General features: G+C 40.1%; 3 protein-coding genes across 8 annotated transcripts in view; 1 reads left to right on the forward strand and 2 right to left on the reverse strand.

Annotated features, from left to right (window-relative positions):
- The first annotated feature begins 7,503 nt into the window (after positions 1–7,503).
- hapln2 (hyaluronan and proteoglycan link protein 2) lies at positions 7,504–23,830 on the forward strand. 2 transcript variants are annotated; one of them, XM_085291295.1, is made up of 7 exons: positions 7,504–7,683; positions 7,839–7,943; positions 8,632–8,988; positions 9,359–9,475; positions 9,566–9,748; positions 22,366–22,510; positions 23,105–23,314. In XM_085291295.1, exons 1-7 carry the CDS (start codon positions 7,650–7,652, stop codon positions 23,160–23,162), a joined length of 999 nt encoding a protein of 332 aa, XP_085147421.1. In that variant the 5' UTR covers positions 7,504–7,649; the 3' UTR covers positions 23,163–23,314. The 2 variants fall into 2 exon arrangements, with proteins under 2 accessions (XP_085147421.1, XP_085147420.1); XM_085291294.1 differs by lacking the exon at positions 22,366–22,510 and having other exon boundaries at positions 7,508–7,683; positions 23,105–23,830.
- On the reverse strand, positions 10,010–20,628 carry LOC146563914 (uncharacterized). 2 transcript variants are annotated; one of them, XR_014894380.1, is made up of 3 exons: positions 19,952–20,628; positions 10,864–19,720; positions 10,010–10,632 (listed from the first exon to the last, which is right to left on the reverse strand). XR_014894380.1 is itself a non-coding variant. In XM_085291288.1 (2 exons), exon 2 carries the CDS (start codon positions 17,438–17,440, stop codon positions 11,339–11,341), a length of 6,102 nt encoding a protein of 2,033 aa, XP_085147414.1. In that variant the 5' UTR covers positions 17,441–19,720; positions 19,952–20,628; the 3' UTR covers positions 10,010–11,338. The 2 variants fall into 2 exon arrangements, 1 of the variants encoding a protein (XP_085147414.1); XM_085291288.1 differs by having other exon boundaries at positions 10,010–19,720.
- A 1,895-nt stretch (positions 23,831–25,725) lies between the features above and the next one.
- Positions 25,726–27,546, reverse strand: part of bcan (brevican) — a 30,976-nt gene continuing 29,155 nt past the window's right edge. For all 4 annotated transcript variants that reach the window (XM_085291293.1, XM_085291292.1, XM_085291291.1 and 1 more), the window contains exon 15: positions 25,726–26,936. In XM_085291293.1, the coding sequence (XP_085147419.1) occupies positions 26,821–26,936 (116 nt within the window). In that variant the 3' untranslated portion in view covers positions 25,726–26,820. The remainder of the gene's footprint in view (positions 26,937–27,546) is intronic.

Consider the following 27,546-nt stretch of genomic DNA (forward strand, 5'->3'; position numbering starts at 1 on the left):
TCTCTAATAAGCATCCATTACTTTAGAGAAAAAAAATCATTATTTATCATGGCAGTGAGATCAATATCAGTAAATCAGTATTTATCACATTACTGTAACTCCTTGTATGTCAGTGTTAGCCAGTCCTCCGTGTCTCAAAATGCTGCTGCACGACTTTTAACTAGAACACAGAAGAAAGAGCATATTACTCAAGATTTATCCTCACATCAATGGCCAGCTTTCCATTTTAGAGTTCATTATAAAATTATTTTCTTTGTTTTAAAGTGTATAAATGGATAATACAACGTGGCACAGAGCAGGTAAACCCAAGCTGACATATATCCACATATCGCTCTTCACAATCAAAACATCTTGATAATCCTTAGCCTTGCAACTTTCAGTGTTTATTTAAATGGGATTAACCTGCAAGTGATGCATGTGTAAATCTCACTCCAACAGGTGAATCTAAAAGTGTTGAGGGAGGGGAGCCACATGTAATGAATGTAATAATCCAACTATATAATGAGCAACAGCAATTATAAAACACAGTTGTTACCTTGCTCAGTCGTGGATCTAGAAAATTTTCCAGGTGGGGGGGCAAGACGTCTAGACAGGGTGGCACATACCTCTTCAGTGAGGTATGTAAAAATCCCCTTTAAGTAAATGGAGTCAACAAAGTACCCACAAAAACACTATTTCTTGAATCATTATCTCATCTAAGAAATGGTAAATGACCTGTATTTGTATAGCGCTTTACTAGTCCCTAAAGCGCTTTACACATTCAGTTATCCACCCATTCACACACAGGTGATGGCAAGCGACATGTAGCCACAGCTGCCCTGGGGCGCACTGACAGAGGCAAGGCTGCCGAACACTGGCGCCACTGGGCCCTCTGACCACCACCAGTAGGCAACAGGTGAAGTGTCTTGCCCAAGGACACAACGACCGAGACTGTCCAAGCCGAGGCTCGAACCAGCAACCTTCCGATTACAAGGCAAACTCCCAACTCTTGAGCCACGATCGCCCAAAGGTTACAAGCGGCATTTGTACAAACAAGCAATTAGTTATTAACACCCAAACACTTTTCTGACTGAAGTGAGTAGTAGCAACAGTGCTGTATAAATAAAAATGAATTGAATTGAATAGCAATAAATAGTAACTTCATTGTCTTCATGAGTAGATTTAAGCTAAATGCTAACTGTGGTGTGACAATGTGCCCACAACCAGCTGGCCAAGTTCAATGCCCTATCGTGTAGTTATAAGTGTAGTGCAGTGTAGAGAAGCTCTTCCTCAACCATGATTTGATCAAAAATGTTGGCCAGTTAGCTTTCCTGTCCTCTGATGTCAAAACAGACAAACCAACCGACAGACAAATGGGCACCAGACTTAAAAGATACCTCCGCTGCACTTCTTCAACGATAAGGCTGAAATGCTGCTGTGTGAGATAAATTTAGAATGTTTGATATCTTTTCCAGATCTTACAGGATAGAAATGCATGTGTGTCACCTGACTCATTGTGAATTAGCGGCAGGGGTTCAAGCGTGCATACCACATTTTTTTTTGGTAGTACTGTGTTACTATTGTCATTCCATCAGTGCAGTACTGGCTGCTCTGATGCAATGATAACACAATCTCCCCATCAGAGGCAGCATAGTAACAGCAAACAGAAAGAGCTCCAGGACCACATGAAAAGAGATAAATGCAAGCCTAAGCTTGCCTGTTATGTAAGACTGAGATAGTTGACAGTGGGAATCTATACTGGTACTTCACACTTTTATACTGTACTCTGGGAACTTTGCCAGGCCTATGTGACCTTTTAAGGTGCATCTATTAATTGATCTTAATAGATGCATAAAGTTTCTTGTTATAGCGTTTTTGTTATAGACACAGACAGTACCTGAAAAAAAAAAAATAGCTTCCTGTACAAAATGCCTTAAAATGGCATGAACACATATGAATTCCTAATGAGTTCATAGTGTCATTGCTGGTTTCACATCTTGTTGAACACAACACAATGTGCAGTTTGAAAAAGAGGATTCCAGTAAGAATAAAATAGTCGGCATAGTATGAAGCAGGGTATGCTTTAGGGTGTGGCTATTTTTGATGGACAATCCGCCGCTGCATGAGCATGCAGTGTTCCTTGGTTTCTCAGTCAGATCCACCTCTCACGCATCACATCCAGCTTTCGAGACGTCAAGGTGGAAATGACCAGAATGCTCAACTTGGTTGACATCACACTGGCTATTTTCATTGTTTAAATTCAGTCCATGTCACTCATCTGGATGTACAATGTCATATTTTGCAAAATCTTCAACGATTTTTTTCTTTTTCATTATAATACCATGTGTTATACCTGCAGCACAAAATGTCTTGTCGCAGTGTAAAAGTGACAAAATATATGTCTTTAAATAGTAGCAATTAGTGGCAATCATTGCAGGAAATACTTAAAGGTTAAAAGGTAAATGATTGATATTTGAGCTGAAAATATCGACTATATATATACTAGTTACCTAAAGAGTGTCCCTACACACACACACACACACACACACACACACACACAAATAACGATTCTGCACTTTGTTGTTTTTGGTTTCCAGTTCTGGCATGAAACAACCTGGAGGTGCTCCATGCTCAAAGGGGGAAAAACATGTATGGGAACGTTAAGTTCTCTCTCTCATCTTTGCTGTGAGATTCATATCTACTTCTATGACTGTCGTATGTGTGTTACACAACTAACTCAGCTTGTGCCTCAGGCTCATTATTAAATCACTCCATGTAAAGGACAAGGGGTCAAACAACTCCTGTCGTTTTTAATATATTTATATTTAATATATTTTTTGTTGTATTATGTACAATGCTGTACAAAAGTATCCCCCCCCCCCCTTCTTGATATAATGCAGATAAAATGATAAAATGTCATTTTTAAATTATTATTTCATTTATGTTTCAGTGGTGAGGCTTCCCAGGAGTGGCCAGCTTATCAAAATTACTGACACTGACAAAATCCAGTGCTGATCAAAAAGAACACCAAGACATATCTCACATTTGTCAAACAAACAAACAAAAAAACCCTTCTTCATCTTGATGGTCCTCAAGACCTTTGGGAAAATATTCTGTGCAGTGCAAAACCAAAATTGAATTTTTTGGAAGCTTTGAGTCCTATTACATCTGGCTTAAGAACATCACACCAACACGCAAACATGGTGCTGGTAGTGTGATGGTGTGGGGTTACTTTATTGCTTTAGGACCTGAATGACTTGCTCTATCAGTGATTGGAAACACATCAGCAAGTCTACCTCTTATTAACTTCAAAAAGCAGTGTTAAGGACTGTAACAGTGTGTGCAGAAACTTGAAAATGTCTTTATATAAATAAATAAATGTGTAGCAGTTTTGTTGAAAGATTTTGTTCATCAAAACTAAGGAATGTTGAAGTGTGATAGGGTATGAGTACTCTCATTAGAATGAGGTATCTGAGCAGCCAACCAATGCATGATCCGCATCAGTGCTTCGAGACTAGCAAGTGTCACATGTCTTATATCGCAATAATCAGCATACCATGAAAACGTGATTTGTAGAAAATAATGGACAGAGTCAAATGACACACCACACCGATAACTTGACAACCATCAGCGTACTACAGAAGTGGCATTACGGGAATGTTTAAATGCTTACAGCACGCTACTTAAATATGACACTATCCTATTGACATTCCAAACGCAACCTTACACAACGTTAATTTGTATTGATGTGAAACAGTAACATCAGTGATAATGTGAAAGGAAAAATAAAGACACAGTCAGCGCGACTGGCACAGAGAACAAATATCCTATTCAAAGTCAATGTCGTTTTTTTTTTGTTTGTTTATTTAATTTTTACACAGTGCAAACAACAAGAAAATGCTGCTAAATGTTCACTGGTAACATTTGAGTCAACTGAGCATGGAAAATGTGAAGGGATGTGAATGGGTGAATGATAAGTATACAAAGATAAGTAAAGGACTGATAATAATGACTGGTGTTTCCATCCGGCAGCCTGCATGGTGTAAAATGTGTTTTGTTTCATGTAAAAACATTTGCCCTTACTGATGAACTCATCTAAAATTACAACCTGACTCTGTAGTACACCTCAGCTCTACATCTTACAAGCTTGTGTTTGTTTTAAGTACCAGCAACTTCATTTTCAGTGTAACAGTCAGTTGACATTTCCTGATAACTGTTTTCTAAGAAACAGTGTGTGCCCATATGGGGTTTATGGTTACAAGGACGGTGAAAGTTTACAAGGACCTCTGAAAGTAACAGGGAAAAAAACCTACATTATTTCTCCTAACAGCTGTCTGTGAAAAAGAGACATGTCACTTTTGGTCTCACACATTTCTGCTGTAAACTTATGCACATTACTTGGTGTAAAATTATACTAGCGCAGGAAAGGAGTGGAAAACAGCTTTCACATTTCTTATAAAAGATCATTATGCATTATGCCTCATAAGAATCAAAAGGTCAAAAGGTTTTATTTCAGACTCCTGGTACTTAGATGAAATGCAAAGACAAAAAAGCCACCTACACACAAGGAAGACACGGGAAACCTAGTCAGACAAGGAAGTGCCTCCAGTGACTCCTTAGCATTGGATTTTTTTTAAACTGTAAGGAAGGTAAATCTGTCACAAACTGTCACTCTCTGCAGTGGATTCAAGAAGAAGGGTATTTGTAAGTATGTTAGAAGTTAGGATGATGTGTCTTTACATGAAGTTTCAGAAATGTTGGCAAAAAGTACATACTTTTACCATGAGGCACTTTCATGACCTCAGCACTTTTTCACAGATTTTGTCAACAGAGTCACGCATCAGTACTACATCAGGGCTGCAGGCAGGTCGACCAGCTCTCATATTAGCCCCACTCATCAACTCTAGATGGACTGAGTGGTTATCAAATGTGTAGAGATTAAAATGTTGAATGCTTTTAACTGACTCTGTGATTTGCAGCCCTGCTTAGAGCTTCAGAAGTAAATTGCGAAACACCAAAAACACATCCATCAACAAAATTGAAATGAACTGTCACAGAGTGCAAGAGCATTTACCTGCAGGCTTTAATAAGTAGCTTTGAGCCTTAGGCAGCTGCCGAGTATAAGAAAATGAGCCAAACAGTTGAAAAGTGAAAAAAAGAACAAAAATAGTTTTGTGAGGCTTTTTGAACTGTATATTTTTCAATAAAGAATAATTTAAAAAAATGTTGAAAAATATAGATCACAGTTTGGCGTAAAAAAATGTATTAAAACTACCACATGATGGCACTATGACAAAATAAAGTTACTTATTGTCGTTATTATAGTTAAACTGCAGAGGGCAACATTTCTTTCTATGCAACATAAATTCACACTAACAGCACAAAGCCCTGCAAGCAATATTCAGCTATCTGTTACAATGCAACCAGAATCTGAAGAACAAATATCCTGATGATTTTTGATTTTCTGTTCTATGATAAATTGGTGTAGCTGCCCCAAAATGGCATAACATTGTGTTTCTATTCATAGACAGGAGATCAACACTCACAAAGACCATGAAAGGCTGCATTTTCATAGGAGTCCATACGCTTGATTAGCTGATCATCAACAAGTGTGATCTCCTATATATACTGTAAGCAGGAGTATATGTAGTTTGCTGATCTGGAACATTCAGGTCTGTGTTAACACAATGCAAGACTCTTCATAGGCAGTTCACCCAAAAGAGGTTCTACAGCAGCGGTCCCCAACCCCTGGGCCTCGGACCGGTACCGGTCCGTGAGTCGTTTGGTACCAGGCCATGAGAGTTAAGGCTGAGGTATGAAATGTATGGTTTTCAGGGTTTTTATCGGTTTTCAGCGTTATTTTGTTATCGTTTTTATCGTTAACTCGGTTTTCCTGGGTCTTTTCACGTGTGTTATGAATAAATCTTCTTTTTTTCGGTACCGGTACTAGTTTTATTTTGTTGTATTTATCCGTGACACCTTAAAGGCCGGTCCGTGAAAATATTGTCGGGCATAAACCGGTCCGTGGCGCAAAAAAGGTTGGGGACCGCTGTTCTACAGGATTTAGTTTGAATGCTAAATATTAAACCTATGAGAGAACAATTATAAAACAAGCCTGAATATATTGGACTTGTTGGAAGGGTTACCAGAAGAAAGCTTCTCTCTATTAGGAGCATGACAACATAGCATAGATTTGAAAACTTTGATTTGAATAAATCAAAAGACTTCTGGAACAGTGTTGTTTGGGGACACCAGCCACAGGACACATTGAGTCAACCATGAACTCTTCTGTATACCAGTAGAATGTGAGGCCAGGTAAAGCTTTTTTTTCAGCAGGCAAAGTTACTGAAATAAGAAAGAATCAAAGAGTTGTAATCATCCAATCAAAGTGCAGAAGATAGCTGTGCACAAAAGAATACCTTCAAACCTTAACAAACTGAAGCAACGTAATGAATGCATTGGTACTGTATATGGAGAGAGTTCTGTAGAGCCACTTGGTTGTTGTCACCTAGAGGTGTTTGTGCGAATACTAATTGGAGGACATGAAAGAGTCCCATTGATGACGGAGCACAATAGGGAAGCAACACCAGCAAAAACAGAAGAATCCCATCATTTAATCTTTTTTTCCACATTGGACGCTGTTTGTGTGTCTCCTGCCTGCTGTCACTGTGTGGAGAACATAACCCTCACAATGCCGCCCTTGTGCCGAGGACCGTGGTGGAATAGGAAACTAGGTCCGACACAGCTTCCTCTCCCACTGCCCCCAGAGCCATGTGGGCAATAACAAAGATGGCTCAATGCGCACTATAGTGCTCTTTGGCAACGACCTTATGGGAAAGGTTAGAATACACAGGCTAACTTGTTGTCTACAGGGTTCAGAGATGGCTCATCACTCGGTGCACTTTATTGTACAATATGTTTTTTGACAGCACAAGAGAATGTAAGAAAAGTGTGCAGATTTGATCAAAGTTAATACTTTTCTTTGTTTTAATGTGTAATATTAAGGTTCTCCTTCTTAAGTGTTCTTAAGAAGCAACACACAAAACTCATCTTTGTATATATTCATTGTTTCTTCAGTCATCTAAAACAGGAATTGAATAAGATTATAGATACTTTGCTATCTGGTAATTGATCAATCAAGACATTGATGGACAATTAATAAATAATTCATTTATTCATGTTCTAAAGGTAACGTCTACCACTGACAGATTTAGTATGTGTCAGCTCGAACAAATCAGATAATGGCATGTTTTACAAATCAGTGTTTGCACCTTGACCTGCAACACCAAAATGTAGAATTTTAGGTGCTAATGCTGGTTTCATTCATAGTTATAATCCTCTGAGAAAACTTTTTGTTTTTCATATTTTGTCTCACATTTAATAAAAACAAAGAAAAAAAGACTATAAATGAAAACAAACACAAAAGCTTGTGAGTATCAGATCTTCGTATGGTTACAAGAGTCCAGTTTACACACTGTCGATTACAGAGTGGACCATATGACCAGAGCGAGGGAAGAGAGGGAGTAAGAGTTAGAGACCGATGACAGCTGAACATTTGATGATTGGACAGAGAACCCAACAGAGATAAATAGTAGAGAAACAAAGTCAAGCTTTATCCAGAGAATTTTCTGATTGGACACTGAAAACATCGTGCTGGAGGATGCTGGAGGATGACCGAACGGCTGTATCTTCTCAATTACGCAGGTTTTTGTCTTTGTCTTTGCCAATTTCTGATTTAAAATTTGGGAAACATATTGGACTGTAAAATGTACCACAATTTTTCTTAACTTAAAGTTTTATTGATGATGCCAGGCCATCTGTGACAACAAAATATTATTCTGTTTTCTCATGAAACACAGGAGGAGGAAGAGTGACACCCTTCATAATGAACTGTGCAGTGATTCTTTTATTGATATCAAGGTGCTTCACCTGGTCTTCAGCTTTATATACACCGGAGAGAGCAGGTAAAATCCCATTACTCTCACATGATGGGTGATGTTTTGGCAATGGTTTGCAGTTACATATTCATGTACTGACCTGAGATTACTTTACATACTTGTTAATTTACTGCCTAACGTACGTCATGTTTAATGATGCAATCTGTGAATTTATCTGTGTAACAGAAGAAAATGAATTCATATTTGATGATGTTACCAATATTGCCCAGTATTGAACTCCTGATTGGTTTGTCTTATGTAAAATGCAAATATAGGCTATATTTCATCTTCAGCACAGTATTTATTATGAGGAGAATATTTTTTATCAGTGCAGTGAAGTAAAGAAAAGAATATATGTTACTGTATACAATGTAGACGGCTACTTCTAGTCATAGATGGAGTGGAACTCAATCAGAGCACTTAAAGTGCATCAGGGAGAACTTGGGGGTTTAGTATCTTGCTCAAAGATACTAAACTTTCTGGTTGGTACTGACACGCTATCAATGCAAATATTTTTGCCAAAAAAAGTGTCTTGTGAAGAAAATTTTAAAGCTTTAACCTGAAAGGGTAAAAATCTAACTTTTGCACTGCAGAAAAATTACACTGCACTGCTCGGTGTAGTGCAAACAAGTTGTTCTTTTACCCAAAAAGGTTGTCACATGGGAGGTTGATGTTAGTGTTCTATTTATGATGTTCGATTTTCTTTTGCCCACAGCTTCCAAGAAACTAAAGTATCTTCTTGAGCCGCCTGTGTCTGCAGACGTCACTGGTCAAAGAGGAGATAATGTCACCTTACCATGTATCCTCAGAACCAAACCCAGCCATTACAAGGTTAAATGGACAAAAATTGAACCAGAGAAGGTTGGACCAGAAAATATTATCATGATATCCAATGCACATGCATTCAAGCCATACGGCCATCTTGGACAGCGAGCTTCTCTGCGGAAGGCTCATGCCATGGACGCCTCCCTGCACCTCGGCCGTCTTGAGCTGGAAGATGAAGGCACGTATCGCTGTGAGCTGGTCAATGGCATTGAGGATGAGAGCGTCACCATTACTTTGAGGATTGAAGGTAAAATATTTTTTGTATCTGCTTTTCAGGATTTCGGCACATGTCTGATTATTCAATTATTCGTGTGGTATACACTAGCTAAAAAAGGCTATTTCTGGTAAAATAGTGGTTTGAGCTATTGGTGGGTCATGGGACAAAAACACACACATGAGAATAAAACTGATTTTTTTGTAAAGAAAATAAGGTTTACCCATGTTTTTATGGTTCAGCTTGGATATTTTTTTCTCCTGCTTATCAAGAAAAATAGTCTGAGAACCACTGATGTGAAAGATATACAGGCTATTTTGAAATGTTGTCATAGCTTCATAGGGGCACTCATTTTGCATGGGCAGAGAAAAACCAGCACTGACAGCGGGCCTTCTCTTTGTAGGTGTGGTCTTCCCGTATCAGAGTAAAGATGGCCGTTACAGATTCAATTACCAAGAAGCAAAAGAGGCTTGTGCTGCACAAGATGGCACATTAGCCACATACAGCCAGCTTTACAGAGGTACCCCACAAACTGTTCAAAGCATTTATTCCGAATCAACAAATGCAATCTACTGCTTGTCCAGCTTTATTATTTTGTCTCTTCCTGCAGCTTGGACTGAGGGTTTGGATTGGTGCAACGCAGGTTGGCTCCATGATGGCACTGTTCATTATCCGATTATTCACCCACGACCAGTTTGTGGAGGCGAGTTGCCTTCAGGCATCCGCAGTTATGGCCCAAAAGATAAAAACAATGATCGGTTTGATGCTTTTTGCTTCACTTCGCAGACATCTGGTAAGTTAGGAAACAAACTTTTCTACTCTTCCAGTTTTTTGTGTGGTTAAATATTTTTCAAATCTCAAACTGTTTGAAATATAGAATCACTGATCCAAATGCTATTATTTATTTATGTTGTAATACACTTGTGTAACCCAGGTCCCACGTAGCTATGGTAAAGCTAGAGTATATAGTACAATGAGACTGGGCCTGGGTTCGTAGTGCTACTAATAATAATACCTGATACCCTCTAATTGCTATAATAAGGACCACCACAACTGTATTTTACACAAATTTATCCCTCACCGGGTATTTATTTAGACAAAAGAAATGAATAAAATAAACAGTTACTTTAATAAAATGGATTGAATTCAAATAAACAAACAAAAATACTGTAAAAATGACTACATGGATTTTAAATAAAAGATTATCAACCCAAAATACCTCCTTTTTAGGTATTTCAACTGTTATTTCAGCTACAACAGCTCACACCTTTAACATGGATGAATTTCAACCTTTGACAATAACTTTGATCAACTACACACTTACTCAATTTAAACCGATTGTGTAACAGTGGGCCCACACACACACACACTTTAACCTGTCCACACTACACCTGTAGCACGGTGCTTGATGCAGGCCTGATTCGAAGTTCGGGTGCGGTGAGGCCTAAAACTGATGGCCGCTTCACTCAAACTGAGCAATAAACAAAATATGTGCACTTTAGTTCCAGTTAGTACTCACGAGTCCAATGAGTTTGTTAGTGGGGCAATCAGAAACGGGCAGTTAGTTCACCAGTAGTGAAGACAGTCAAGGGTAAGAAAACAACAGTCAGGGGCGAGGAAACAGCAGGGTCCATCCGGGCAGAAACCTCTCTCTCCTTTCAGAGCGTCCCTCGGCTTCTAAACACATTAAAACACTTGAGCTACAATACCAAATGCTATCACATAACGATTTAGCATTAGCATGCTTTGCTGAAAATCACAGAGCTAAACATACAGCATGGTATCACAGCACATAACGCGGTAAGTTGCGCTAATTAGCAAGTCGCTAGTTAGCATCACATATCACGATATTATATCACTATAACGAATAGTTACAGTACAAATGTCAAGGCACACAGTCTCATTTACCTCTTGCAGATCACAAATAAGTACTATCAGGACCACGGGTAGTCGACCTCAATGACACACTTAGATGCAAAATCCACACCACGTTTGCCTTACGACATCTCTCTCTTCGGACTTAGCTTCTGTGTCCGCTCCCACAGATTCACACAAACCTTACCACTTGTCCCGCCCCCATAACAGAGAAGAGTGACATTGACTGGCTCGTCAGCACAACAACCAATGACAATACCATATTGAGATAACTGACACTAGATGGGTAAATAAACTTAGGTTACACCCCAACATATTTAGTGTGCACAGAAAATGAACTCTAAATCATGAAACCCTTTTACTTATTGGACTCTTAACTGTAAATGAAATACATTTGTACCCAAGCATATGATTTTTAAACCTTTTATCAACTATTTATATTTTAACCATTTCTTATAACAGTAGACTTTTTCTTTTATACTGCAAGCCCGAATAATTGCAGACAGGGCTACACCCTCCCCCTTCTAACCGTGTAGATGTCCTCATCACACCTCTGACTTCTCTTTAGCTTTACAGGGTGATGGTCATCCTCACTTCCTAAGAACTTCTTCGATGACTTAGAACGTCCCTTTGTTTCACTGACGTCTGGAGGGTTTAATTTTAGTTGAATGACCATACCATGGTGCATGATGGTAACAGGCTCACAAGATGGGTGACCTGGCTTTTCATAGGTCAATCTCAAGGGTGGTTTTGGTTTCCTGAGGGATTTTCGGGATGTGGAGAACTGTTCACTCTCATTTCTTGTACCTCTATGAGAATTGTCACTTCGGGTTCTGTTTGAAAAGGGTGAACTTGTTTCCCGTTCCTCCTCTTGCTCTCCCATAGACTCATTTGTCTCTTGAGCATCATATTCCAGCATAGTAGGTGTATCATCTCCAGATGAGTTTTCACTTTCTCTTACTGGTTGACTTTCTGCTTCTTCAAAATGTTCCTCCTCAGAAGTGTCATCCTCTTCCGAAGTCTGATGTGGCATTGCCAGTTGTCTCCTGACCTCTTGCACACCAAAACTTTGCGGATTATGGACAGCTTCAAACATTTCATCTGAGGATGCTGTGTCACTTTCTTCAACTGGATCAGGCGGTTTAACTGCTTGACTTTTCTGGGCACGATGTGCTCTGGTTACGGGTCTCCTAATGTGTCCTGTGTCATCCGATGGATTAGGCATCCTGACCATGTAACCAATGGGCAACAGGTGGTCTCGATGGAGAGTTTTGAGTACACCTGGACCATGTTCTGGTTTTACCTTATAAACAGGCAGGTTAGGCAACTTCTCCACTACAACATACGGTGTAGATTTCCAACGATCCTGCAGTTTATGCTTGCCTTTTATTCCAACATTCTGAATGAGAACCCTGTCTCCCTTCTCCAAAGGCAGATCTCTCACGCGTTGGTCATAATGTGCTTTGTTCTTCAAATGATTTTTTGTAGCTGCATTTGATGCAAGTTTGTATGCGTCCTGCAACTCTTTTCTCATCCGTGAAACATACTGTTGGTAGGAGGATTCACTTTCACCATTTGGCGAGATTCCAAAGCAGACGTCGATGGGCAGTCTAGCTTCTCTCCCGAACATGAGATAATAAGGTGAGTACCCCGTGGCATCACTCCTTGTACAATTGTACGCGTGTACCAGGTGGGTGATATGCTGGCTCCAACACTGTTTCTTTGCAGTGTCCATGGTACCGAGCATTGCTAGAAGGGTTCTGTTGAATCTTTCCGGTTGCGCATCACCTTGCGGGTGGTAGGGAGACGTTCGTGACTTCCGAATCCCCAACATGGACAACAGCTCCTTGATCAGTCGACTCTCAAAGTCTCTGCCCTGATCAGAGTGTATTCGTGCAGGTAGACCGTAGTGCATGAAGTACTTCTCCCACAGGACTTTTGCAACGGTAATGGCTCTTTGATCTTTGGTAGGAAACGCCTGTGCATAACGTGTATAGTGATCTGTCACAACTAACACATTTGCAACACCTTTAGAATCCGGCTCTATCTGTAAGAAATCAATGCAGACCAAGTCTAGAGGGCCATTGCTTGTTATCTGATTCAAGGGCGAGGCACGCTGAGGGAGCGTCTTCCTGGAGATGCACCTTCCACAAGTGCGAATATACTGCTCAATCTCAGCTGCCATACGAGGCCAGTAAAACCTCTCTTTAATCAGTTCTGTTGTTCGCTCTGCTCCCATGTGCCCACACTCATCATGCAGAGACCTTAACACCATAGACCTGTATCTTGCTGGCAAGACAAGCTGCCGGCTTTGTTTTCCAGCCATTTTTTCTTTTACTCTGTAGAGTATTCCATCACTCAACTCCAATTTGCGGCTTTCACGGAGGAGCATCACAGTCTCTGGCGAGTCAGTTTTAGAGCGAGCAAACTCTTTATTGCTCTTGATGGCTTTCTTCAATGGCCCAATGGTAGGGTCCATATCTTGTGATGTTTGAATGTCTTTTGGGCTCAGCTGATCGAGGATGTTTACGCTGAGATTCACAGGAAATGCATAGGCTTCTGGTACTGCAGAGGCAGGAGCACCAAGTTGATCCACCAATCTGTCAGGTACAACTGCTCCTTCCCTGATGCAGGCTCGTTTACAGAGAGCTTTAATGCCAGCAGGCGGGATGGAAGTCCATTCTCCAACTTCCTCTTGGGCATACTGTCGAGACAGCAAGTCAGCATCAATGTTGTGGCGCCCAGGGCGGTACTGTATGGTGAAATCATACGTGGCGAGGGCAGCGAGCCAGCGATGCCCTACAGCACTGAGCTTAGCCGAGGTCAATACATACGTTAAGGGGTTATTGTCAGTCCTGACACTGAATTTGGCACCATACAGGTAGTCGTGAAATTTATCCACAACGGCCCACTTTAATGCCAAGAATTCCAGTTGATGAACTGGATAGTTACGTTCTGAGTCTTTGAGCTTTCGGCTTGCGAAAGCTACCGGCCTTAGGCCCTCGGGGTGTTCTTGGTTCAAGACAGCACCTAAACCATTCATGCTGGCGTCCACATGCAGGATGTATGTCTTGGTGGGGTCAGCAAATGCCAATACTGGAGCATTGATCAGACATTCACGGATCTGTTCAAAAGCAGCCTGGCAGGCTGGAGTCCATCGTTCCCCAAACGGCTCGGATGCTTTAAAATAGGTGTGGTTTGGGTCTACACTCTTCTTGGCTTTGGGGTCTTTCCAAGTGGGTGCATAACCCTTGGTGAGTTCTGACAAAGGACGGACAATGGCGGAGTAGTTGGCTATGAACCTCCGATAGTAACTACAAAATCCGAGGAAAGACTTGAGAGGTTTCAAGTGAGTGGGCACTTTCCAGTGTTTCACCACCTCAACCTTCTCTGGATCGGTGGCTATTCCATTGGTGGATACAATGTGACCCACATACTTAACTTGAGGACGACAGAATTGACATTTGTCAATGGAGACTTTCAAACCAATCTCCTCTAGTCTGTCCAACACCTTAAAGAGGCGTTGCTCATGCTCTTCAAGCGTTCTTCCAAAGACAATGATGTCATCCAAATACACCAGGGCTTCCAGAAGATGCATGTCCCCAACAGCCTTTTCCATTAAGCGTTGGAACGTTGCAGGAGCTCCAGTGATCCCTTGTGGCATGCGCTCAAATTGATAGAAGCCCAGGGGGCAAATAAATGCTGTCTTTTCCTTGTCCTCCTTAGCCATTTCTATCTGATAGTAGCCACTACGCAGATCTAGGACTGAGAACCATCGGCTGCCTGACAAGGAGTCCAAGGCATCATCAATGCGTGGCATTGTATACTGATCAGGTGTAGTGCGGTTGTTCAGTGTTCTGTAATCAATACAGATTCTTATGGCCCCATTCTTTTTCCGCACAACAACAATTGGGGAGGCATATGGGCTACGGGACTCTGTTATAATGCCAGCAGCCAACAGCTGCTGTATGTGTCGCCTCACATCATCAATGTCGGCTGGGGCTAGTCTCCTTGACCTCTCCCTGAAAGGTCTAGGGTCATGTAGACGAATGTGGTGTTCAACACCTTTAGCCAAGCCAACGTCCCACTCCTGCATTGAGAAGACATTTCTCCTCTCAGCTAACTTCTGCCGAAGTCTACTTTTCCACTCCTCGGGGATAGGGGAGTCCCCAAAGTCAAAGAGGTTTGGATCTATTTTCTCAGTGGCCAGGTCAGAGGGTTGGACTGGGGTGACTGTATCCACAGCAAACATTTCAGCAATGACAGATCCCACTGGTATGGAGACTGTCTTGGTGGACTCATTTTGGAGGAGCACATTCAAGCTATTGCTGTCTATACCAGCATCTGAGAGCACACCTGGCTGTACCAGCACGCCGGCGGGGAGTAACTGGGTAGAGGGTGCATCAATCAAGATAAGGTCTTTGGAGGGGGCACTGTGCCTGTCTACTTTGCAGGTGGCATAGCAATTTGCTCCTGGGGCGATAGAAAGAGGGCAGGGCCCTTTCCATTTTATCTGTCCCAGCACATCATTTTTTGGCAGTTGCTCCTGTGCCCTAATGGGGGCATACACAGACTGAATTCTCATGGAATGAGCTGTGTTCTGGTCACCTTTCATTTGCACCAAATCCCATAGGCGGCGGAACAGAGACGTATTGGTGCCCACCAACACGGGGGTTTGTTGCTGGTTTTTCGGGTCAGGACAAATCAATGCGAGCACTTCTACTCGCCCAGAGACACCAGTGATCTCCTTGGTAAACTCCATCTCTACAACAACATAGCCTTTGTAGGGATACTCTGTGTCAGCAAGTCCCCAGAGTCCCAAGCGGGAGAGAGGTTTTATGGGGACATCTGCCAAGTGTTGGTTATACCAGCTTTCAAAGATAATAGTCACGTTAGACCCACTATCAATAAGAGCATCACAGGCCACATCATTGACTTTGACTGTGTGAATAAATGACGGGCCTACAAGACCCTCAGGCAGGCCTGTGTCAGTTTCTGGGACTTCAACCTTGTTGGTCCGAGCAACGCATTGCTCTTCTCCTGTAGGATTTGGGTCCTCCTTGTTAGGACCAGATACTCCTCGTACTAATCGTATGAGTTTTCTTATGACTTTCTGCGGGTTCTCAGGTGCAGCGCACCTTGTAGCTATGTGACCATTTTCTCCACATTTATAGCAGAAATATTCATCACTCTCTCTAGCAGATGATGCTTTAAAAGAAGCAGGCTTGGGGCAAGAAGCTGCTTTGTGTCTGCGAGACTGAGTTGAGTGTTCTTGTGGGGGGTCACTTGTAGACTTCACCGCCATCACACTCATTTTATGTTCTAGTACTTTTACTTGCTTTCTGAGTGACTGTATTTCACTCTGTGAATCACTTTTCTGTTTTTGCTTCTCTGTTGGGGGTTTGAAAGTGCAATCAGACAGTGGTTGACTTCCTAAGTGGGTTCTTTCCTCTAACTGTGCTCTCAACTCTTGAATCTGAGCTTGCAGTTCACTCTGAGTGACCGCTTCAAACTCTTTCTCCTTTTCCACCCGAACTGTGCGAACCCTTTGGTGACACTTAGATGTGGTCTGGCTTTGTTTGGCTGCTTGACGGCCTTCCTCTTCCATCACCTCTCTTAACAAGTTCAGGAATGAGGGAGGATTTTCCATTCGCTCCCTTATTTTCAACTGAAGCAACATAAGCTCAGAAGTGGATCCTTTAACTAACTGCTCTAACCGAGCTTTGTTAGCAGCACTAACTGGTAAACCACCTCCCTGGACTACTTTAACAAGAGACCTCTCTAATCTTCGCAGAAACTCAGACAGGTGCTCACCAGGCTGTTGGTGAAGGGCTCTGAATGACAGATAGAGCTCCTCTGCGGACTCTACTCTGCCAAAAATGGTCTCTATGGCCTCTATGTAGTCCTGGGAACTAGCATCAGGTTGAGTCAGACGCACGGCCTGAATGATCTCCAAGGCAGGCCCTTTGAGACTTTCCAGTATGCGTCTACGTTTTTCTTTATCGGAGCACTCGCCTTCATCTACTAGGAGTCTCGCTTGCTCCAACCAGGTATCCAAGACTTCTTCCCCAGCTGGGGTGGGAATGACCCCGGAAAATGTCCTTAGGCGTCTATATGGATGGCTTTCAGGCTGTTTGTTTGTTCTGACCATTAACTCACCTACTGCACGGATGATGGCTTCAGAATTACCATCCACTTCCCCTCCGTGGGTGCGTAACCCTTGGATATCCTCTAAGGTTTTCCCTTCATTCTGCAGAAAAGTGAGTAACTTTCCCTCAAAGTCATCTGGCTGAGGTTCAATGTAGTACACTGCTTTCCAGCCACTTCCACCACTTATTGGCATTATCTCAGGGGGGATTGTCGTGGGGTTTATCTCCTCACGACACTCACACAACACCATTAATGATTTTAGTTGAGAGTTAAACATTTTTCCCTTAACTACTACTTTTCCCAAAGCTTTGATAGTCCCTGCTGTTTCTTCTATTTCATCTCTCGAAACACCTTCCGGTACCCCATACAATAGTAGAGCATGTTTCAAATCTATTGATTCCCCTTTGCACCAGTTGACCAACTCAAGTTGTGATGGTCTGCTCCTTTGTTGTGTCATCATTGCTATCTGGTTTATTTTTTTTGTTGCACGTTTGACTACTTTAACAATTTGACAGTTGTGGGGTCGACCTGTTATCCTCTTGGTCCAAAAATAAATTTAGTTTACTTTAGTTAAATATCCCAGCGGTGCCTCCATTTATGTAACCCAGGTCCCACGTAGCTATGGTAAAGCTAGAGTATATAGTACAATGAGACTGGGCCTGGGTTCGTAGTGCTACTAATAATAATACCTGATACTAGAGATGGCACGATACCACTTTTTTATGTCCGATACCGATACCGATATCATAAATTTGGATATCTGCCGATACCGATATGAATCCGATATAGTGTTTTTAAATCAACAAAACTGTTTTTTTAAATATCTTGCTGCATTTTGCAAGTCTGCAAGTTCATACTCAAGTTTAAAACAACAACTACACTAAAGCTATTCTGTTATACCTGTATACAAAAAAATATTTCATAGTTCAGCAATACTGATCAATCTAATAAACTTAGACCTACACCATCCTCCCTATTCTGGTATTTTAAAGAGTACTTAGCGTAAATATTAAGCAACCTAACTAATAGGGTTCCAACTCCCAGCAACAACAAAAATAAATAAATAAAAAATAGGGAACCACCCCTCACGCTCCACCTCATGATGCTTAATCGACGTAATCAACCTTAATTTGATGCAGTGTGAAAAAAATGCACAGAAATCAATTATTTTTCAAGAAATATTAAATAGATTCAACATCTTTCTTCAACAAAATTGCAGACTGCACAGATGGTACCTTCCCAAAGTAAAAAGTACTATAGCTTACTAGGGTATATATTAGACTTAATAGTCACTATATACAGTAATTGACTTCTATTCATTTTACATCAAATTAAAACTTTGGGTGTCAGATAATTATTTATTAAAAGCTCGACATTTTAAATGAGAATAAGAAAGAAAAGTATGTCTTTGTGCCCCCTTTTCCCTGTTCATGCCCTATCGGCCCCCCTGGCTAAACTTTGCTAGATCCGCCCCTGCACAGTTACCAGCGTCAGCTACGTAGAAAAAGATCCTCGAGTAGAAAGTAATATTAAATAAATTCTAACAACAGCTTATCAAGCTTAAACGTGCTGCTGTTGTTCAGCCGCTGGTTTCCTCTTTCTGGTGCAAAGTGGGCCAAAAACAAACAAGAGAGACGGACTCGCGACAGAAAAGCCGATCAGCTGATCATTTAAGCAGTTTCACGATTGAAGTAGCAGCCGGAGAGCGAGAGGCAGTCGCTTGTTAAGCTTAACGTGGGAATGCTTTACAAACATTCAGAGATGGACTTACACACTTGCTTTACTTCTCTCGGGATAACTTTATCGGAGATGAAATGCCGGGTTGCTAGCGAAGCTCCACATGCTATCCAGACCACCGACAGGTCCGGCATGCCACAGCCGCTCTATCACGTGATGCATACTGCTCCGACTGCTAACGTTCTGAGGTGAGTTACGGCGTGTTGCAAGTTTTGTGAGGTGCTTTCGTGATATTTAATGGATCGGATTACATTTTTTATTTTTCTCCGATATCCGATCCAGTAATTTAGGTCCGTATCGGACCGATACCGATACGTAATATCGGATCGGTCCATCTCTACCTGATACCCTCTAATTGCTATAATAAGGACCACCACAACTGTATTTTACACAAATTTATCCCTCACCGGGTATTTATTTAGACAAAAGAAATGAATAAAATAAACAGTTACTTTAATAAAATGGATTGAATTCAAATAAACAAACAAAAATACTGTAAAAATGACTACATGGATTTTAAATAAAAGATTATCAACCCAAAATACCTCCTTTTTAGGTATTTCAACTGTTATTTCAGCTACAACAGCTCACACCTTTAACATGGATGAATTTCAACCTTTGACAATAACTTTGATCAACTACACACTTACTCAATTTAAACCGATTGTGTAACAGTGGGCCCACACACACACACACTTTAACCTGTCCACACTACACCTGTAGCACGGTGCTTGATGCAGGCCTGATTCGAAGTTCGGGTGCGGTGAGGCCTAAAACTGATGGCCGCTTCACTCAAACTGAGCAATAAACAAAATATGTGCACTTTAGTTCCAGTTAGTACTCACGAGTCCAATGAGTTTGTTAGTGGGGCAATCAGAAACGGGCAGTTAGTTCACCAGTAGTGAAGACAGTCAAGGGTAAGAAAACAACAGTCAGGGGCGAGGAAACAGCAGGGTCCATCCGGGCAGAAACCTCTCTCTCCTTTCAGAGCGTCCCTCGGCTTCTAAACACATTAAAACACTTGAGCTACAATACCAAATGCTATCACATAACGATTTAGCATTAGCATGCTTTGCTGAAAATCACAGAGCTAAACATACAGCATGGTATCACAGCACATAACGCGGTAAGTTGCGCTAATTAGCAAGTCGCTAGTTAGCATCACATATCACGATATTATATCACTATAACGAATAGTTACAGTACAAATGTCAAGGCACACAGTCTCATTTACCTCTTGCAGATCACAAATAAGTACTATCAGGACCACGGGTAGTCGACCTCAATGACACACTTAGATGCAAAATCCACACCACGTTTGCCTTACGACATCTCTCTCTTCGGACTTAGCTTCTGTGTCCGCTCCCACAGATTCACACAAACCTTACCACTTGTCCCGCCCCCATAACAGAGAAGAGTGACATTGACTGGCTCGTCAGCACAACAACCAATGACAATACCATATTGAGATAACTGACACTAGATGGGTAAATAAACTTAGGTTACACCCCAACATATTTAGTGTGCACAGAAAATGAACTCTAAATCATGAAACCCTTTTACTTATTGGACTCTTAACTGTAAATGAAATACATTTGTACCCAAGCATATGATTTTTAAACCTTTTATCAACTATTTATATTTTAACCATTTCTTATAACAGTAGACTTTTTCTTTTATACTGCAAGCCCGAATAATTGCAGACAGGGCTACACTTGTTTAAAATCACAGCATCCTGCGTTTCATTTACAATCCTTCACATAAATTTCTTTTTGGGACACTGTATCTTCAGAAAGAACCAATGAGCAGAAGCCGAGAGAGTCACATAACAAGGCGTGGAAGTATTGAGAGGCTAGTGTGTGTTTGGTCTTCACATGGGAGTTCTTCAAAATAGAAAAGGAATCAAATAATACTAAGTCTTTAAGAAATAATTTAACACCAGATAAAGTACAGAATGTCACACAACAGACTGTTTATAAAAGATGGACATAGACATTGTGACCATACCCAGTGGTTTTATATCCTCATTAGCCTTTTGACTCCTGGAATGTTGGTTTTGTGAAACCTAAAACAGCCTATTTTATTTGTGAGGGTGGAGTGTGAAGTTAATTTAACTCACCAAAACTAAAAAACAAGCTTCATGTACCACACAGCAACAAGTTATATTTTGTGTAATTCAATAAAAATGACCCAAGTTGTCTATATCAACACTTAACAAAACAAGTAAATTACTAAAATAGAAAAAAAAACTGTCACTCATCTTACAGCTGTTACCAGTTGAGAAACGGCCTTGTGTGACTTTTCCAAGAAATGCAGGTTTTAGCGCTTTTAAGCTGGCTTCCTCATCCTGCCTTAGGCACTCCTGTAGGCTGTATGCACTCTTGGTTACACTCGTAATTATGAGAAAACAATTCTGAACTTCTATGAGTCAAAGTGACAAAATAAACTGACTCAACCCACAGTACTTTTGATGAATCCTTAGAAAATATAATATTTTTTGTATACAGTTATACAGTGTTTAACAAAGTTATTAAACCACCAGAGAAAAAGTCATAAAAACAAGAAAATTCAAAAATCTATGCAGTGATCATTTTAAAAAAGAGTTCCCCCTTTAGAAACCCGAGCAGTGCACCTCAAACACACCCAGATCCCAGAAAGTCACCACACTTTGGATTTCTTGGTGACGCCAGTAGAGCCATGGTCTACAGGGTGTTGCTTCTTATTTTTTTATTGATGATTGTTTATGTTTGAGTGCAGTGATACTGAATCCAGATTCTCAGTAGAAACAATCTGCCCTTTAATACCTACCACACAAAAGCAGTATTGATAGTAGGTGCTGTTGTGACTAGTGATGGGTGAATGAAATGGCTCTTAGAGCCGGGTCTTTGAAGTGAACGATGCGAGCCGGCTCCTTATTGGGAGCCGTGGGTTTTTTTCTTTCTCTTGCCCTCTCTTTCACTTTTTTTTGCTTTACGCTGCAAGTCACCCTTGTGTTTGCGCTGAGCAGAGACGCCAAACAGGGACTTGCGTTTGCGCCCCTCTGCTCAGCGCTGAGCTGAGCTGAGGGGGCAGGGACGGTAGTTACACTCGCAACAGCAGTAGCACACAACAAGAGCAGGAGGGAAAGAAAGACAGCCGGGAGCAACAACAAGAGACAACACCGTCACATTGGAAAGGTACAGTAAAGTAAATGAGTGACACCAAGAAAAGAAGCAAAGTCTGGAACCATTTCAATCGTATTGACAAAACAAAGGCAGAGTGTAGAGTCTACAAGAAAAGGATATCATATAGAGCTCCACAAACAACATGCACAGGCACCTAAGAACTGTCCACCCATCAGTGCAATGGGAAGATAAAACGCAGTCAGTTGAGTGTGATATTAATATTTCTAAATGCCAACCTTTCCCTTAATTAAAGATCTGGGCGTTCTTTTTTCCCCCCTTTTTTCCCATATTTTAATTTATATTTTACTGTGTTGTGGTTTGCAGTGTTTTGTGTTGTTTCACTTTAAATTTGTTTAAAAGGAAAAAGCTGAAAATTTAAGTAGTTAAAAGTTGAAATGTATGAAATGTAAATAGTTGGTTTTTGTATTTTATAATTTATTTATTACATTTTATGTGGAGTGAATAAATAAAAGTATATTTACAGTGACCCCTAGAGACAAAGCACGTACAAACTCCAAAACACAACGGAAGTGCTCCAGGATGCTAGGAGCTGTGTTGAGCTTTTGTTACCTAGTGGCTACACAAGCCAGGAAGTACCAACAATCGGATTGGGTGTGTGGTAGTAACAGGTAAATGAACTTTTTTTTAAAAATTATTTGAATATATATATATATATATATATATATATATATATATATATATATATATGTGTGTGTGTGTGTGTGTGAGTGTTTGTGTATTAATATTGTGCTTTGGAGTTTGTACGTGTTTCGTCTCTAGGGGTCCCCATAAATATTTATATATAAACATACATAAAGAAAACCACGTTTTTTTACATTACTAATTCCTTTTGTGCATAATTTTATATTGTTGTTGATAATTAATTAATTAAAGCAACAAAACAACCTGAAGAGCCGGTTGGGAGCCGAAAGAGCCAGCTCTTTTTAGTGAGCCGAGCCGAAAGAGCCGGATCTCTAAAAAGAGCCGGAAATCCCATCACTTGTTGTGACATGATGGAAACATGTTCAGTGGGAAAATGCTTGTTTGTCTCTCCAGCTGGAAAGCCCTACTGATACTCCCACTCTTACTGTTGAAAATATGACAGACATGTTTGGACTTGTAAAACAACAAGGACATTTAAATAGTTGCATATTTTCTTTTTGTCAGCATTTAAATAATTACTTATTCTCTATATCTCCTACAAATGTTTCCTGCTCCCACAGGCTCCGTCTTCTACATAGCTGGGGCTTTCTCCTTCGAACAGGCCGGACACACTTGTAAAAATCAGGGAGCTGAGATGGCATTGGTCGGCCAGCTTTATGCTGCCTGGCATTTCCATAACTTTGACCAGTGCAATGCCGGTTGGTTAAAAGATGGCAGTGTTCGGTTTCCCATCAGTAACCCCAGGGAGCGCTGTGGAGGCATTCCAGAGGCAGGAGTACGGTCATTTGGATTCCCAGACAAGAACACACATGTTTATGGGGTCTATTGCTATAGGTAATCCAAAAGCACGAGCAAGAAAGACAGAGAGACCTGAGAGACCACAATACATGTGTATACAGCTTTATATACCAAAAGATTGTCCCAAATAAGAAAGTTCATATCTGAGGCTACAGACACGTTGCACTATTGTTATTTTCAACATTATAGTAAAGTAACTATGAGTGGGTATAATAATGATTAAAAATAACTAAAAGAATGAAAGTTCAAGGAAAGTTCAACAACTAGTAGATTGCAGGTAAATGTTATAAAATAATGTTTATATGCACAATCATCTATCACTAAGCCTTTAATAATAACAGCTCTGCAAACACGTGATGTGTCTACTTAACATAACTCTTGCTTTTATATGAGCATACTCTAATGAGAATAAACACAAAGGATAAACTGATTTATGTGTAAATTAATGACACATAATTTAATTTGCTGAATAAAAAGATGACCTGTTATCAGTTTGGATGTTTTTGTATATTTTTTTCCTTACTTTCCAAAAATATCTCAGCTGCTGGAGCCTCTGTCCTTATTTATCATAGAGTGCCTGGATGTAGCCTAACTTTAAAATACTCATTTTTGACATGCATCTAGATGCCATCAGTCGTTGGAATATAAATGAAGAAAGGAGTAGCCTCTTTCTAAACTGCACAGATAAGGTCATGATGTCAAGTTGTTAATGATTTAAAGTAGCAGCAACCAGTTAAATTGCAGTTTACTGTTAAGTTTTCAGTTTCAGTTTAGCTGCTAGGTTTCAATGTGGGTCCAAGGGTGCAAAGGAAAGCTTCCTGCCTCAACAATGCATTGAAAGAAAATATTAAAGCAAGGAGGGACTTATTTAATGAGCCTTGCAATAGAAGTTAAAATAACAGGAATTATACATTTTTACACATATTTATGAAAAATATATAAAATAAAATAAAATATAGCAGTGATCTGCTTTCCTATTAAATCTCTAATGAGTACCGAGACAACCTGGTAGCTTTATGCATTTGTCTACATGAAATTTCTCTCATTTCAGGGTTGGTACTTTCCCTCATCTAAAGAAATACCAAAATTAAAGGGAATCACTGATGTCCCCTTCAAGAAAACGTTAACATAGTTTCCACATGGTGTTTAAATCAGTTAGACATGTTAGAAAACAAAACAAACTGCATCTGATTAAATCTGGAGCTAGTGTGACTCACGCTTTAATGTGACCTTATCTACATGTAAACTGTATCTATACATTCTTAAGTGATATAAAAAGAAATTTCCAAAGAAGTTCCCACCTCTTCCTCTTATCTCTGCCTTCAAGCAAGAAAACAACAACAGATGAACCAGTCCTGTGAACACAGAAGAAAAGGAAGAGCCCAAACAAAAGGGTTACTCCAGGACAGTCCCACTGTCCTGGAGTAACCCTTTTGGCCCACAACATATTACCCACAACATAATCGTGTCCCACAACATATTACTCCATATTGTTTGGATCAATGGATAAATTTGTCATCAGTGGGCAATCCTATGGCTACAAATGAGAGAAACTTAAATATTCACACTGTTTTTGAGACATAACGTCTTTAGCAATAAACCACTTGACAACAACGCTGATCATGTTTGGGGGTTTTTTTTGTTGCTTTTTTATGTTCACTGTATTTAATGTTGTGGTTAGTTTCGTTTGCTATTATAACTAATATTACATGGAAGATATTTCTCAGTTGCAAGATTCTTCAAATTCAAATATTGTATCGCAAAATATACAGTTGACTCACAGTCAAGTGAGTAGCCAAGTCTAAGCAAAGAATTTCCAAATCTTCGTTGCAATCTTGCTTGTTGTGTTGACAATTTAATCACATTGTCTAAAGACTAACACTACACATTGCCTTGACTTACCATTTTTAAGTTTGCTTTTCAAGCCCACACATTTTTTTGTAACCTATAAGGATCTTGCTACAGAGTATACCACATAATTTCCTTTTATCTGAGATGCACTGCAATTTGAGATCTACTACCCACTTTCAGTGAAAACAGAACGCACATGAAATCCCTTTTTTAATAAAGGTGAAAGGTGAAACAAGATTGTGTGTTTGGAAATCAGCAAAGTTATAGCTTCAAGAGCAATTTATAAAAGTAAAAAAATGTGTCCATTTAATGAGCAGTTACATGCTCTTTCTCCCAGTAAAGAAGCATTGTGCTATATTAGAACAGAATAGCAGCACTTCCTCGAGTGCAGCTACTCTAAGACCTCATTTGAATTTCTTTGATCGTTAGATATGTGTGAGCTATCTTAGGTTTGACACATCAGGTGGAGTTTTCAATATTAAAATTCACAGAAAACCTTCACTCATAAAGAAAAACAAGAAATCCATCAGACTGTAAGAACAACAGATTTTAGTGAATGTCAGACCAGCTGATGCTGACAATCAATTCACACTTTGCTACATTTAACACCTATCAGAAACTCATCAAACTATCATGAACAGCAGTTTGTTACAAATATGTTAAAATTACAGTGTGTGGTAGCAGCAGTCAAATTCAAGAATTCAACATTGTCAACAGGTTGATTTCAATGTCTGCTATCGTCACCTAAAACACAACAAAGGCCAGCTACAGAACGGCTGATTGTGAAAGTAAGTTACATCAGTAACAGTGTTACTAAGTCATAACTGGCTACAGTTACTGGTTCATAAATATTCCTTGATCTCTTAGCCGCCCATATCGTATTAACAGCTTGGGTCAAAAAAAATCTTTCTATATCATCTACTTGGTACTTGGTTTCCATTTGATTTGGTGTATTTCAGGTATTACAGGCTAATCATCATACATAGATACGCAAGACCTAATTGTTTCCATAATCTACAATTATTGTTCTAATTATACAACAGATCTCTCATCTTCTAACTGATTCTAATTGATTTGTATAAAAGTTGTCCACCTGCTTAAAAGTTGTCCTTCTGTATTAAAAGTAAGAATGTATTTCTTCCATACATACGCTAGCAAAAAATAGATTTTTTTCTTTTCTTTTTAAACAGAAACCCATTTATTCAAAAAAGGAGGCGGATGATTGTTGCACCAAAGTGTCGTCTACTGATCCAAAATGCGTGTTGGATCCTACTTTATCTTTTGATAAGGTTCACTGGAAAATTATTCTGGGAATCATATTTTTTTCCATGCATGTCTAGATCGAACTGCATTTTTAAACAATATGAACAGATTTTCCTTGATTTCACAAACATTTTAGACACGCTTTGGTCAACACTGTAAAACGCATATTTAGATTAGAGCACTTTTCCAGAATTGTCCATTATTGCAGGAACTGTAACCTTGAGATGATGTTAAAATGAGCAACTTGTTTTATTCGGGGCAATTTAATGCAGAAACTGGGCAGGACTAACTTATAAGAAACAAGAAAAGTGTGAAAACAGGAGAAGGAATGTTTGATTTTTGCTTTAAATAAGGCAGGGTGGCTTTAAACATTCCAGTTAATGTCCCAGTAGAGCGGGGCTGCTTTCTCTGTGGCTGTACCCATGGCCTCCTCGCGCTGCTCAGCATGTACGGTAACTAGGTCCTCTTCTTCTGAATGAGCTAAATGTGTAAGGAAACAGGGAAAAAAGAAATGATTGCAGAGATTAAAAGACTGATTTACCATATTTTTAGGACTTTTTTCCATGTAAGCTGCTTTAGATTAGTTTGCTCTCTATAATCTTTGTATAAATGAGCTTCCTGTACTCAGCTGACACTCCTACAGCCTCATAATTAGGGATGGGTATCAAAAACCGGTTCTCGTTGAGAACCGGTCCCACTGTTTCAATTCCTTGGAATTGTTTGCCATTTTTGCAAAGGATTCCCTTATCAATTCCAGTCGCCCCAAATGACGTCACCACATTGCGGAGCATCATTTACCTGGCAGGAAACATGGCGGCTCAAACGCTCAAAAGTTTGATTATGCTTTACGAGAACAGATGACATCAGGGCAACTTGCAATACTTGTAAAGTAGATATTTCATTTAAGGGAGGAAACACTACGAATATGCAAAAGCATTTGCTCACAAAACACGTGATGACCTTAAATGAATGTCATGTTTTTAATTCCGCTCCGGACTCGTGAATCTCAACCCAGCAGCAGCGGTAACGTTTGCACGTCCTCTCCCGTTAATGTGGCAGGTAAATAATCAACTAACAGTGCATATTATGT

Source organism: Mchenga conophoros, linkage group LG11 (assembly GCF_057382185.1).
Source record: "Mchenga conophoros isolate Kocher_MC1m ecotype Shallow Benthic linkage group LG11, M_conophoros_male_GT1.1, whole genome shotgun sequence".
In the NCBI taxonomy this organism is placed as follows: domain Eukaryota; kingdom Metazoa; phylum Chordata; class Actinopteri; order Cichliformes; family Cichlidae; genus Mchenga; species Mchenga conophoros.

What these genes read in the sequence shown, in the direction of transcription:
- hapln2 (XM_085291294.1), top strand. Translation starts at nt 7,650, where the DNA reads ATGACCGAACGGCTGTATCTTCTCAATTACGCAG. An exon ending in CATTACTTTGAGGATTGAAG is followed by an intron (nt 8,989 to 9,358) that starts GTAAAATATTTT and finishes TTCTCTTTGTAG; the next exon opens with GTGTGGTCTTCCCGTATCAG. An exon ending in CTTCACTTCGCAGACATCTG is followed by an intron (nt 9,749 to 23,104) that starts GTAAGTTAGGAA and finishes CTGCTCCCACAG; the next exon opens with GCTCCGTCTTCTACATAGCT.
- LOC146563914 (XM_085291288.1), bottom strand. Translation starts at nt 17,440, where the DNA reads ATGATGACACAACAAAGGAGCAGACCATCACAACTTGAGTTGGTCAAC.